At 36.1% G+C, this 15,267-nt stretch overlaps 1 protein-coding gene across 1 annotated transcript; it reads right to left on the bottom strand.

Moving 5' to 3' along the window:
• Window positions 1-14,206: 14,206 nt before the first annotated feature.
• On the bottom strand, window positions 14,207-15,267 carry LOC114687452 (olfactory receptor 1094). The gene has a single exon (XM_028862104.1). The coding sequence runs from the start codon at window positions 15,195-15,197 to the stop codon at window positions 14,211-14,213; it is 987 nt and encodes a 328-aa protein (XP_028717937.1). The 5' UTR covers window positions 15,198-15,267; the 3' UTR covers window positions 14,207-14,210.

Here is a 15,267-nt window from a genome sequence, read left to right as displayed (position 1 = left end):
GTAGGGGTAAGAAGTCAGTCACACTGTTTCCAATGGTATGTTTCTTTGGTGAGTGTTTAAAAACAATTAGAATTAATTTTACTTTTTCTGTTTCTCTGAGTCTTTTCTCATACAGATTGGGAGATTACAGGAATGTGGTTTCAGATTTTCAGTTTCCCTGGCTGAATTTAATGGAGCAAATATTACACACATGTATCATTTTTTTATTTTTAAAATATAGTAATTTTCAACATAAGAAACTGTGTTTGAAATTCTTACAACTATATCATGTAAAATTTCATATGTATAAAATATTCAGATAAACATAATGGAAAAATAACTTTTGCAATGACTATACTTTCAGAAATCACTCATTGTATAATAGTCAATCTGCTATTTGTAAATCATTGACAAAGAACTAAATTTGGTATTCAGTTTCTTTAGAATTTCAAGATAAATAGTAATTTCAGATACTCATGATAAGATGATGGAAGTAATGTACTTAAGGAACTAATAAAAATGCTGTTTATTATTAGTAAGAAATTCTATTTCTGATATGTTTTAAATGCTCAATGATATTTCTTGACTATTCGCTAGTGTTTTATAAATTACATTCAGACAATTCAATTCTGAAGCATGTAATTACCTTAAAAGAATACATTCAATTCTTTTCAAATTTGAGTTTTACATAAAATTTTGAAGTAGTATTAAGTCAAAAAAATTGTCCTGCTGTAAATTGTGTTACTATTTGAAAAAAAAATATTTAAAGTTCAGAAAGAAGAGAAAATAAGTTATTGACACTGAGAAGCATTTTCTTCTCTGACAATAATTGAATGTTTGTATGAACTATGAACCAAAGGCTGAGGGGCCCCCAATTGGATCAGGCCCTCTGAATAGGTGAGACAACTGATTATCTTGATCTGTTTGGGAAGCATCTAGGCAGTGGTACCAGATCCTGGGCTCATTGCATGAGTTAGCTGTTTGAAACCTGGGACTTATGCAGGGACGCTTGGCTCAATCTGGGAGGAGGGGACTGGACCTGCCTGGACTGAGTCTACCAGGTTGATCTCAGTCCTCAGGGGAGGCTTTGCCCTGGAGGAGGTACGAATGGGAGGTGGGCTGGGGGGAAAGGGAAGGGGGCAGGAAGTCTGAGAACAAGGGAATCTGTGGCTGTTATGTAGAACTGAATGGTATTGTAAAATAAAATAAAATATTAAAAAAATAATTGAGTGTTTGTCAGTTATGGCACATAGAAACAAAATTTTCTCTGAACAATTTTGTAAAATTATTCATTCACTTGAAAGTTTATTACTTGAACATATGTTTGCCATATCAAACTGAGTTGACTGTCTTCTTAGTGATCAGCACAAATTAGAACTGCCATTGTATGTTCCTTTAGACATAATAAACTGTAAATCTATCAAGTCCAAAATATGCATGCAGTACTGTTACTTTTGTGTATACCTATTAAACTTTTGAAACTCATAGAATTCTTAGACTTAATTAGCTGCAATATTTATGGCTAATATTCCTTTATACTAGAAATATATGCATGCAATTTTTAAAAAAATAAATCCTGGGACTTATGCAGGGACACTTGGCTCAGTCTGGGAGGGGGGAATGGACCTGCCTGGACTGAGTCTACCAGGTCAACCCCGGTCCTCGGGGGAGACCTTGATCTGGAGGAGGTGGGAATGGGGGGTGGGCTGGGGGGAGGGGTGGGCGAGAGAGGGAGAACAGGGGAATCTGTGGCTATTATGTTGAACTGAATGGTGTTGTAAAATAATAATAATAATAATAATAATAATAATAATAATAAAAAGACAAAAAAAATTCATTAATTAAATGACCAACATTTATTTTATTACATTTTCTCTATATGAATATGTGTATATATGTGTGTGTTCTATGTAAGTGTGCATGTTATATATATGTGTTTGTGTTTGGTTATATGTATCCTTGAAGGCTCATGGGAAGGCAAGACCAGAGGTTAATGTCAGGAGTCCTCCTATATTGTTCTCCACAATAGTTTTTGAGGCAGGTTTTCTTACTGAACCCGGTACTCACCTATTGCATAGGCTGACTGCTCTGGGACTTCTAGGGATGCAACTATCTCTGGAACCCTACACTAGGCTTTCAGATATGTGTTTACTTGCTAGGATCCTTGTGTTTGTCTGGGGACTGAACTCACATCTGCATTCTGGTGTGGCAGAAATTTACCAACTGATCAAGACTCCATTTTCACATTTAAAAATGATGACACACTAAGGCACATATTTAATACTGAATTTATATTTTCATGGTAAACATGAGATTGTTCAGAGACAGGATTAACATTTTCATTATTTAAAATCTTCTATTATGTTTGTAATCCCCCTATTTTCCTAAGCTATTCCACATGCTGGCTACAATACCTATAAATACTATAAGAGTTTAAGAAGTATTTTTTTCTAGTATCTGTGATTTCTGGAATCATTTTTATATTCTGATTAGTTTAATTTTGTTACTTGAAATAATAATTTAAAAGCATTTGTAGTTTATGCACTTATTGGTTTTTTGTCATTTCTGACCTTGAATCTGCCATATACTACTTCAAGTTTATGGGCTCTTTCTTCTTTTTCCATTCAGTTAACTTGTGGTTTTATCTTTCTTTCATGTATTTTTTTTCTACAATTTAGAGAACTTTTAGTACCTGTTTGTGTTGGCCACACAGCTTAACAGTATCTGTAACACTGAATTAAAAAGAATCTTATATTTAAAATTAAGAAAATATAAAACAACCTATCTTCTTCACAGCACAGGTCACAAAACATTGTATGTGTTTACATAGTTAAAAATTCCAATCACTATAAAATGTTTGCCTTTTTTTATAAGATTGGATCATATCTTTACATACTATACCTCATACCTCGTATAATTCAATGTGTGAACTGCTGTAAGCTATAATACCCTAGATAATTGTGTCTTACCTACATGTTTTTGTATATTGACATAAACATGGGTGTTTTTGTTGAAAATAATTTTTTCATACTGTATATTCTGATCTTGGTTTACTATTTCCCCTTCCCAAACATGATTTTTAAAGACTGCAATGCATCATGCAAAATATTACTCTTGGTGTATAGTAAATTATCATATGATTCCACACATATTTCTCCAATTATAAAGACATACTTTAAAACTATGCAATCCACCAATCTATAAGTACAAATTCTTATTTTCCTCCTGTGGCTCAAATGCTTATTTTCTTTATATTGAAAGTATTTTTTCATAAAATACATCCTTCTCAATTTTTCTTCATTCTAAATTCCTACAACATACTACCCCACCTCCCCACTCACCCAAATCCAAATTCTTTCACTACAACCACAACAAAAAAAACAGAATAGAACAAAAGAAACATTAAAAAATAGGCTAAAGAAAAAGCACAAGAAACACATACAGACACAAAGACCACATATTCATTTACATAAAATCAGAAACCACAATACATAAGCAAAATATCTGTACTGTTAAAAAAAAGGACCCAAACAAAACATCATGAGACAAAATACATTTAAAAACATAGTTGAATTTATTTTGTGATGCTCATCCTTTGGTAGGTATGGGGAAGGCTCTCAAGTGTGGTTTGCATACCAATAGAAACTCTTTTAAAGAAATTTAATTTTTCCTTTGTGAACAGTTGCCAGTTGGAGATGGCTTCTCATTTAAGAATGAAGGCTTGTGTCTATTTACCCTACATATTTTCAGAGCAAGACAAGTAGTCTGGATACCTGTGAATTTGTGAGACCATGGCAAGACTCAGCTTTGATGATATTAGTGCAAAAGTTGCTGAAAGGATATCAAGAAAGACGCAGTGGATGTTGGGATTGATAATTGCTGTAGTCCTGAGAATCATTGCAATAACTACTGCTACTATCACAGCTGGAGCTATTCTTCATAAAGAAATCCACCCTGCTGAATTTGTTAAAGACTGGTATATACATCCTCCTGAATTTTGGACTCAACAAAATAAGATAGATACGGAAATAGTTGGTGAGATACCTGAATTGAGATCAACTGAAACACTCATTGGAGATCAGTTACAATTATTGACAGAACAAATGAAATTGAAATGTAATTGTAATGTTACTTCTTATTGTATTATGCTTTAAAGATTCAATGACAGAAAATATGATTTGGAAAAAGTTAAATTGCATTTGTTAGGTCATCTTAATTCTTCTCAAATGATTTATGTTTGCATCAAGAAATTATAGAAATATTTTCTTTTTATTTCTTCCTTTCTTAAGGAATTTTTTTTTCATTTTGCATACCAACTACCAAGTCCCTCCCCCTGTATCAAGGCTGTGCAGAGTGTCCCACCATAGGTAATGGGCTCCTAATAGCCAGTTCATATACCAGGCATATATCCAGATCCCACTGCCAGGGCCCTTTAAACAGATCAAGCTGCATAACTGTCTCATTTATGCAGAAGGCCTATTCCAGTCCCGTGCAGGTTCCATAGCTGTTGGTCTAAAGTTTGTGAGTTCCCACTAGTTTGGTTCAGTTGTGTCTCTAGTTTTCTCCATCATGATCTTGATGCCCATCACCCATAGGCTCTCTCTTCAATCTCCTCGACTGGACTTCTGGAGCTCAACCTTGTGCTTAGCTGTGGATCTCTGCATCTGCTCCCATCAGTTACTGGATGAAGGCTCTATAATGACAGTTGGGGTATTCACCAATCTGATTCCTGCGTAGGCTTTTTCAGGGACCCTTTATTATTGCGAATATTCTAAGCCGGAGTCATTCTTGTGGATCCCTGGGAACTTCCCTAGCACCAGGTTTCTCCCTATCCCCATGAAGTCTCCCTTTATCGAGATGTCTCCTTCATTGCCCTCCCCCTCCATCCCTGTTGTGGCTCAACTACCCCATCCTCCTAAGTTCTCATTCCCCAACCCCTACCCTCTATTTCCCCCATCAGCCCCTGTTTACTCAGGAGAGATCATCTATTTCCCCTTCCCAGGGCAATCCATTTGTTGACCTCCTTGTTAGCTAGTTTCTCTTGAGCTGTGGATTGTAATCTGGTTATCCTTTGCTTTACATCTAGTATCCACTTATGAGTGGGTACATACCATGTTTGTCTTTCTGAAACTGGGTTACCTCACTCAGGATGATAGTTTCTAGTTCCATCCATTTGCCTGTAAATTTCATAATGTCATTGTTTTTCACTGCTGAGTAGTACTCCATTGTGTATATGTACAACATTTTCTTGATACTGGAAGTTCTATTTGCTGGTGAGAGATGTTTAATTTGGGATTTCTCTCTTCTGTTATTTGATGATTCCATTCATCTGTGTGTTTATGTTAAGAAGCTTCTACTGTAGAAGGTTTCCATATGACTCCTCAACTCTTTTATTTTAGTATCTATCCCTGTATTCTCTACCATATCCTCTCTGTTTATCCTTCTTATTCCAGTCCTTCCATCCCTGTCCATCCATAATTATATATGTCCACAAAGTATATTCTTATTACTTTCAGAATTTCATGGCATTCATTTTCTAATTATTCTCTCTTCATTAGTAATCTTCTCAATGTAAAATTTACCTTTATTTCTTTTGGTAATCTACTAAGAGATTTTCAACCATGTTTCAAAAGCTAATGAGGAAAAGAATGTGTCCTTTGGTGTTTTTTTTTTTCAGTGTACAAGGTATTTATGAGGTCCATATGACACTGAATACTTAACTCAATTATTTATTTGTTTAGTTTTTGTCTGAATGACCTACTATGGATTAGACTGGTGTATCGAAGCCCCTCTCCATTAACACAGTATTGTGCTTTTTCTGTGGTTCTAGGCCTACTAGTATTTTTGTATAAAATTGATTGTGCCTATATTTGATGCATACATGTTTAGAATGTAATATTTTGAAGTATTTCATTTAATGAACATGAATCATTCCTCTCTACCTCTTCTCACTAGTTTAGAAGTGAAATCGATTTTGTCATGTATTAGAATAGTTATGCCACTTTTTTTACAATGTTCCATTTGTTTGAATAACTTTTTCCATCCTTTTACCCTATGGTGGTATCTATAATTGATTATGAGGTGATTCTTTAAAGCTACAGAATGGTAGATCCTGTTTTCTCATCCAACATGCTATTCTGAATCTCTTTAATAGGGGGTAGTGGTCATTCATATTAAAAGTTATTATTGAACAATGTATACGGATTTTTGATATTCACTGTATTATTTTTTTCATGTACCTCTTTTGATTAACTATTTCAAAATTATTTATTTATTCTCCGCGCTATTTTATATGTGTTAATGTCCTTTTCAGACCCAATATTCCTTTTCATATTTTCTGAAAGGCTGGTTTATATATCATGATTTTCTTTAATATGGACAGAAAATTTTATTTTTCCTTTGATTATTATGTAGTGTTAATGGGCATAGCAGTCTATGTTGGCATGTGTGATCTTTCATAGCTTGAAAAATACTGGTCCAAGTCCATATGTCTTTTTTTTAATTTTTTTATTTTATAATTTGATTTAATTTTACATATCTGCCATGGATTCCCACTGTCCTCCCCCTCCCACCACCCCTCCCCACCTTTCCCCCAGCAGACCCCCCCATTCCCATATCCTCCAGGGCAAAGACTCCCCTGGAGATTCAGATCGCCCTGGTAGGTTCAGTCCAGGCAGGTCCAGTACCCTCTTCCCAGAATGAGGGAAGTGTCCCTGCATAAGCCCCAGCTTCCAAACAGCCAGCTCATGCACTGAGGACAGATCCGGGTCCCACTGCCTGGGTGCCTCCCAAACATTTCAAACTAATTAACTGTCTCACTTATCCAGAGGGCCTGATCCAGTTGGGGGCTCCTCAGCTATTGGTTCATAGTTCATGTGTTTCCATTACTTTGGCTATTTGTCCCTGTGCTTTTTCCAATCTTGGTCTCAACAATGCTCTCTCATACAAACCCTCCTCTTTCTCTCCAATTGGACTGCTGGAGCTCCACCTGGGGCCTGGTCAAGTATCTTTGTATGCACTTCCCTCAGTCATTGGATGAGATTTCTAGCATGACAGTTAGGGTGTTTGGCCATCTGATCACCAGAGTAGGGCAATTCAGTCTTTCTCTCGACCATCGCCAGTAGTCTATTGTGGGGGTATTATTGTGGATTTCTGGGGACCTCTCAAGCACTTTCTTTTTCCTATTCCCATGGGGGTCTTCATTTATCATGGTCTCTTTTTCCTTGTTCTCCCTCTCTGTTCTTGATCCAGCTGGGATCTCCCACTCCTTTAAGCTCTCTTTCCCTCGACCCTAGCCCTTCATTATCCCCACTCATTCCAGGTTGTTCATGTAGTTCTCATCCATTTCTCTGTCATTAGGCTATCCCTGTGTCTTTCTTAGGGTTCTCTTTACTAGGTAGCCTCCCTGGAGTTGTGAGTAGCAGTCTAGTCATCCTTTGTTTTACAACTAGTATCTTCCTATGAATGAGTACATACCATGCTTGTCTTTCTGAGTCTGGGTTACCTCACTCAGGGTGATATTTTTTCAAGATCCATCCATTTGCCTGTAAACCTCAGGATGTCATTGTTTTTCTCTGCTGATTAGTATTCCTTTGTGTATATGTGCCACAATTTATTTATCCATTCTTCAGTTGAAGGGCATCTAGGCTGCTTCCAGGTTTTGGCTATTACAATCAATGCTGATATGAACATAGCTGAGCAAGTGTCCTTGTGGTATGATTGAGCTTTCCTTGGGTATATGCCCAAGAGTGGTATAGCTGGGTCTTGGGAGAGATTGATTCCCAATTTTCTAAGAAAGCGCCATATTGATTTCCAAAGTGACTGTACAAGCTTACACTCCACCAACAGTGGAGGAGAGTTCCCCTTGCTCCACATCCTCTCCAGCATAAGCTGTCTTCAGTGTTGTTGATCTTAGCCATTCTGACAGGTGTAAGGTGGTATCTCAGAACTGTTTTGATTTGCATTTCCCTAATGATAAGGTGTGTAGAGCAATTCCTTAAATATCTTTCGGCCATTTGAGTATCCTCTGTTGAGAATTCTCTGTTTAGTTCTATAGCCCATTTCTTAATTGGAAAGTTGGGCATTTTGATGTCTAATTCTTGAGTTCTTTATATATTCTGGATATCAGCCCTCTGTCAGATGTGGAGTTGGTGAAGACCATTTCCCATTCTGTAGGCTGTCGTTTTGTCTTGTTGACCATGTACTTTGCTCTACAAAAGCTTCTCACTTTCAAGAGGTCCCATTGATTGATTGTTTCTCTCAGTGTCTGTGCTACTGGTGTTATATTTATGCAGTGATCTCCTATGCCAATGTGTTCAAGACTACTTCCTACTTTCTCTTCTATCAGGTTCAGAGTAACTGGATTTATGTTGAGGTCTTTGATCCACTTGGGCTTAAGTTTTGTGCATGGTGACAGATATGGATCTATGTGCAGTCTTCTACACATTGGCATCCAGTTATGCCAGCACCATTTGTTAAAGATGCTTTCTTTATTCCATTGTACACGTTTGACTTCTTTGTCAAAAATTATATGTTCATAGGTGTGCAGATTAATGTCAGGGTCTTCAATTTGATTCCATTGGTCCACATGTTGGTTTTTATGCCAGTACCAAGCTTTTTTTATTACTGTAGCTCTGTAGTAGAGCTTCAGGTCAGGGATCTTGATGCCTCCAGAGGTTGTTTTATTCTATAGGATTCTTTTGGCTTTCCTGGGGTTTTTTGTTTTTCCATATGAAGTTGAGTATTATTCTTTCCAGGTCTGTGAAGAATTGTGTTGTGTTGGTATTTTGATGGGGATTGCATTGAATTTGTAGATTGCTTTTGTTAAGATTGTCATTTTTACTGTTAATCCTGCCTATCCATGAGCATGGGAGATCTTTTTATTTTATAACATCTTTTTCAATTTCTTTTTTCATGGACTTAAATTTCCTGTCATATAGATCCTTCCCTTGCTATATTTTTGGTAATGTTCCTTCTGCTTCTATTGTGTTGAACAATTTAAAGAATATTGTTATTAACTCTTCTTTGAAGATCTAGTAGAATTCTGCACTGAAACCATCTGGTCCTGGGCTCTTTTTGGTTGGGAGACTTTTAATGACTGATCCTATTTCCTTAGAGGTTATTGGACTATTTAAATAGTTTATCTGGTTTTGATTTAACTTAGGTATGTGGTACCTATCCAGAAAATGATCCATTTCTTTTAGATTTTCCAGTTTTGTGGAGTAGAGGTTTTTGAAGAGTGACCTGATTATTCTCTGGATTTCCTCAATGTCTGTTATGTCCCCCTTTTCATTTCTGATTTTGTTAATTTGGATGTTCTTTTTCTGTCTTTTGGTTAGTTTGGATAAGGGTTTGTCTATCTTGTTGATTTTCTCAAAGAACCAACTCTTTGTTTCATTAAATTTTTGTATTGTTCTCTTTGTTTCTATTTTATTGATTTCAGCTATCAAATTTATAATTTCCTGGTGTCTATTCTTCCTGGGAGACTTTGCTTCTTGTTCTAGAATTTTCAGGTGTGCTGTTATGTTACTAGTATGAGATTTCTCCAACTTCTTCTTTATGTGGGCATTTTGTGCTATGAATTTTCCTCTTAGCACTGTTTTCATAGTGTCCCATAAGTTTGGGTATGTGTTGTCTTCATTTTTGTTGATTTCTAGAAAGTCATTAATTTCTGTCTTTAATTCTTCCTTAACCCCTTGGTGATTCAGTTGAGCATTATTCAGTTTCCATGAGATTGTAGGTTTTCTGTAGTTTTTGTTGTTGTTGAAATCTAACTTTAAACCATGGTGGTCTGATAGAACACAGGAGGTAATTCCAATTGTTTTGTATCTGTTGAGATGTGCTTTGTGGCCAAGTATGTGGTCGATTTTAGAGAAGGTTCCATGGGGTGCTGAGAAGAAGTTATACTCTTTTTTGTTAGGATGGAATGTTCTGTAGACATCGATTAAGTCAATTTGAGTCATGACATCAGTTAAGTCCTTTATTTCTCTGTTAAGTTTGAATTTGAGAGATCTGTATAGTGGTGAAAGTGGGGTGTTGAAGTCTCCCACTATTAATGTGTGGAGTTTTATATGTGATTTAAGCTTCAGTAATGTTTCTTTTACATATGTGGGTACCCTTGTGTTTGGAGCATAAATGTTCAAAATTGAAACTTCATCTTGATGAATCTTTCCTGTGATGAGTATGTATTGCCCTTCTTGATCTCTTTTGATTGATTTTAGTTTGAAGTCTATTTTCCTGGATATCAGGATGGCTACACCCACTTGTTTCTTAAGACCATTTGATTGGAAAGTCTTTTCCCAGCCTTTTATTCTTAGGTAGTGTCTATCTTTGAATTTGAGATGTGTTTCTTGTATGCAGCAGAAAGATGGGTCCTGCTTTCATAGCCATTATGTAAGCTTGTGTTTTTTTTTTTTTTTTTATAGGTGAATTGCATCCATCGATATTAAGGGATAGTAATGACCAGTGATTGTTTATTCCTGTTATTTTGTGTGTGTGTGTGTGTGTGTGTGTGTGTGTGTGTTAGTGTGTGTGTATTTTTCTTCTTTGTGGTTTACTGCTGTGGCATTATAAATTGCCTGTGTTCAAGTCTCAAGCATTGGCTGGGGTGTTGGACAGATGGATGTGGGGGCAGAGCGTGGAGATTGCAGGGTCTGTGGGTGGGTGGGGTCTTGAAGAAGGGGAACCTTCATGGGGGTCCCCGCCGAATGGCCAGAAATTGGTGCCAATTTGGGCAGGTTTTCCCTGGAATGGCTAGTGCCCAGTGATGGACCTAGGGGCAGGCCTCCCTGGGTATGACCCCAGGCACTTACCTCTGATCCAGATGGGAGTTCATAGCTGGATGGCAGTTTGGGGTTGGTCTCTAAGTCTCAGAAAGTGTCTGGGGTCTTGGGCAGATGGGTGTGGGGGCAGGCATGGAGATTGCAGGGCCTGCTGGGGGTTCTTGGAGAAGGGAAACCTTCCTGGTGGGGTTGGGGAGGTCCCATCCCTTGGCCAGACCCTGAGGACAAGTTGGGCAGGTCTTCCCCAGAATGGCTGTTGCCCAGGGATGGGACCTAGGAGCAGGCCTCTCTGGGTATTGTCCTTATGTCTTTTAAAGTACCTCTCCACAAATTAACTGTTATTCTGAAGGGGTTTGACTTTATATAAGACTTAGTATTTCTATTTTTTGTCTGTACATTTAGTATTTGGACTGCTACATGATGTGGAGGGTTTCTTTTCTAGTCCTGTCTTCTTTGAATTTTGTATGCTTCTTGCACCTAGACACAAATCTATTCCCTTATATTTGGGAGTTTTTATTATAGCATTAGAGTTATTTTTGTAATTTTGATACGTGTCTTTTCCTTCCTCTATATATATATGATTTGTAGTTTTGGTCTTTTTATAATTTCACAAAATCTGTGTCTGTTCCTTTTAAATGATTTTTTTAAATTTAACGTTTTCTTTGACTGAGTGATCCAAATCCTCTATCATGACTTCAAGACCTAATGGTTTCTTTTCCACTTTATGTAATACACTGATCAAGATTTCTAATGAGTTTTTTATTAGACTCCCTGAATTTCTCTTTCCAAGTTTCAAGATTGCTTTTCTTCAGAATATTTGTTAATCAAATCTTACTTTAATATCCTGAATTATTTTCATTATTTCATGAATCATTTGTTTTATCCTTTTTATCATTTATTTATACTTTCTCTGAGTTCTTTGAAAATATTTATAATTGTAATTTGAAAACATTGTCTTGTGTATTATCTAATATAGTTGGAAGATTTCCTGTGTCCTATCCTGTATGCAACCACTAAGACCCATGTAAACACACAGAGGCTTATATTAATTAAAACTGCTTAGCCATTAGTCTCAGGATTATGACTGACTAGCTGTTACACTTAAACTCAGTCCATTTCTATTAATCTATATATCACCACATGTTCTGTGGTTTTACCTGTGTGCTGTTACATGCTGCTCCCTAGGTGGTGGGCTAGTATTTCTGCACTCAGCATTCCTCTTCCCAGAATTCTCCTTGTCTGCTTATCCCACCTATCCTTCCTGCCTGGCCACTGGCCAGTAAGCATTTTATTAAAAATAAAATATTAAAAAATATTATACAAAAGCATTATTCCACAGCAATCTAAGTTGTCATTTCTATGGGGTATGAATTTTACAGGTAATTCATATTTTCTTTGGTAATTTGTATTGTTTGTTTTGGTACTGAGACCCAGGCATTCAGACTTTGATTGTTAGCATGGTTTTTCAATATAGAAATTTGGTATCAACTTTGTGGAGTGAATAATTGGTTCTCCATTTGATTTTTCTTATCTTCTCAGATCATGGTTGACCTAATGGTGTTTGGGTTCAGTCTTCAGAGGCCTAAGCATCAGTGTGTGAATGGGGAGTGAGAAGTGGTTCCAGGACATCTACACTTAGGTGAAGTTTCCATACTGTTTCCTCCATCAACTTCAAAATTTCAGTTCTTTCATGAGTCTCTGATACATTTGGGGTTGCATTTTGTTAATGGGGAAATATGGGTATTTAATTTTTTAAGAATATAGCTTTAATACAGTAAAATCTTTAGATCGTATTAAAAATTTCAAGTCATTTAAAAACATGGCCTTAAGCACAGAGGAAATCAAAGAATTGTTATAGAGAAAGGTGATTTAGATGAGAGGAAAGAATGAAATTGCATCAAATTTAATGTATTGTCTGGGACAAACAGCAAACCAAATAGCAAGTCATGAAGATTATCATACCACCAGTTGGTTTCTGAAACAATGATGTAAAAAATAGAGCAAAAAAAAAAATGAAAAGGAGATAACTTATTTTGTTGAAAACTACCTAAGTCTGTGTTCTTGATGGATTTGCTAAATATTTAAAAGATATCCTTAACTATAAAAAAACTCATTATTATTCTTTGTGTTCATCTTTTTCTATCCTTGATAATGGCTATGCATGTTTATTTGAAAATAATAATAAAGCCATAAGAAGATCCTTGATTGAAATATTTTTTCCAAAACTTTAAAGGTAGCTAAATTTTGGTTTTCTATCATGGACTACTAAACAAAATAACTCTGGAATACTACCAACATTTGAATTTAGTAAAATAAGAATGTTTATATTACTTCTGAAGTAGGAAATTCTTTTATTCCATAATACTCATTTCAAAACATCATAAAATGAAAAACAATGGTGGTATGACTAAGTACATTAATTTTTATAAAATGAATTCCTGTTTCAGTAATGGTGTGTGCTATACCTTTAAAAAATTAGGTAATGTTAAGAAGGGAAAATAATGGAACAAGAATGATTAAGTGTAGCAGTGATGGTCAGGTGGAAGAAAGACCATGAAGAGGTGTACTTAACACTAAAGACATTTGAAAAAGCCACATGAAAACTTACCACTATAGAATCTTTATATATATATCATTCATTCATTATTCAACGGTTTAATTTCTAGTGTTCCATAACATAAATTAACTAGGAATAAATCCCTATGAAACTAAGTAAACATGCTGATAAAATTAAACCTTTGAATAATGACTGATTTATGGCTAGTCAGTTGTGGTGGCTCACATTATTAATTCAAGCACTCAAGAGGCAAAGGTAGGCAGATGACTGTTATTTTGAGAGTAGCCTCATCTACAAAGTGATTTCCACAGCAGCCAAAGATTAATAGAGTTTTAAGTTGAACATGGCTAAAACCCACCTAGGTGATTAGTTTGTTCTGAGTATGGTCGGAGATATCCAGTGATTGCATTAAAGATAGGGAAGGGGAATTGAAGAATGACATTCAATTTAGAGTGAGTAAAGAGAGCTTATTATAACCTATATGATAAGAGTACAAAGAATAGACTCCTATTGGCATTAATACTACAGAAAAATCAAATGACTGAATGACAAAAAACATATGTATCAATAGTATTTTAATATACTCATGTTTCAATTTATCCATAGCTATATAAGTGGTATTTATTCCTATCTTTGACAAACAGAAACAGAGATACTACTAACAAGTCAGCTCTAAACTTTTGGAAGATAGGCAATATTAACAAAATCTCAGGAGTTTTTTTCTCTGTAAAATAAGACTTATAATGGTCATTACACACACACACACACACACACACACACACACACACACACATATATATATATATTTGAGCTGAGGATTGAACCCAGGACCTTGTGCTTGCTAGACAAGTGCTCTACCACTGAGCTAAATCCCCAATCCACATTATTATATTTTAAAAATGTACTTTATTGATGAATAAATTTCTCTCCAAAATTTTTTTCATTGCCTCTTTTACATCTTTGTTTCTCAGACTATAGATGATGGGATTCAACATTGGAATCACAATAGTGTAAAATGTGGACACTATCATGTCATGTTCTAAGGCATAGTTGGAACTGGGTCTCACATACATGAAAAGAATTGTCCCATGATAAATGGACACTCCTGTGAGGTGAGATCCACATGTAGAGAAGATTTTTCTCCTCCCTTCAGCAGAACGCATCTTAAGAATTACAAAGAGTATGAAACTATAAGACACCAGGACAATCAGGATGGTGATGATCTCAATGGAACCCACACAATAGAAGAGCAGAAGCTGGTTTATATGTGTGTTAGAACATGAAATAGCAAGCAATGGAGGAATATCACAGAAGACATGCCTTATTTCATTGGATGCACAGAAAGAAAGGCTAAAAGTAGCTACTGTGTGTATAGTAGCATGCATAATTCCACCTGCATAGGAAGCTATGATGAGGGGTAAGTAGACTCTAGGTGACATGTTCACTGCATACACAAGGGGGTTGTAGATAGCAACATAGCGATCATAAGCCATTGCTGCCAACAGGAAGCATTCTGTGGTTCCAAAAGTAACAAAGAGAAACATCTCTGTCACACATCCAGGATATGAAATGGATTTATCTTTTGAAAGAAAATTGACCAACATCTTTGGGGTGACAACTGTGGAATAACAGGCATCTAGGAATGATAAAACACTTAAAAAATAGTACATGGGATTATGGAGCCGAGAATCTCCAATGACGAGCAAAACCAGTCCCAGGTTACCTATAAGAGTAAAAAGGTAGATGGCAAGAAACAAGAGAAATAAGAAGACTTGCATGTCAGCATCGTTTGTGAAGCCTGTTAGTATAAACATGGTGATGTCTGTGACATTGTTCACTGGAATTCTTTGTACATCATAACCTTGTGGACTTCTTGACATATTTTAGCATTATAGGTTGTAAGACCAATACCCTTTGAGAACTCTGTCCACTCATCACATCCCTTGGTTC

The sequence above is a fragment of the Peromyscus leucopus genome, chromosome 4, assembly GCF_004664715.2.
Source record: "Peromyscus leucopus breed LL Stock chromosome 4, UCI_PerLeu_2.1, whole genome shotgun sequence".
Taxonomy (NCBI): domain Eukaryota; kingdom Metazoa; phylum Chordata; class Mammalia; order Rodentia; family Cricetidae; genus Peromyscus; species Peromyscus leucopus.
The sequence above is the reverse complement of the archived record's forward strand: the minus strand, read 5'-3'. Positions and strand labels throughout refer to the sequence as shown.

Coding starts and splice junctions, on each gene's coding strand:
- LOC114687452 (XM_028862104.1), bottom strand. CDS start 15,197: ATGTCAAGAAGTCCACAAGGTTATGATGTACAAAGAATTCCAGTGAAC.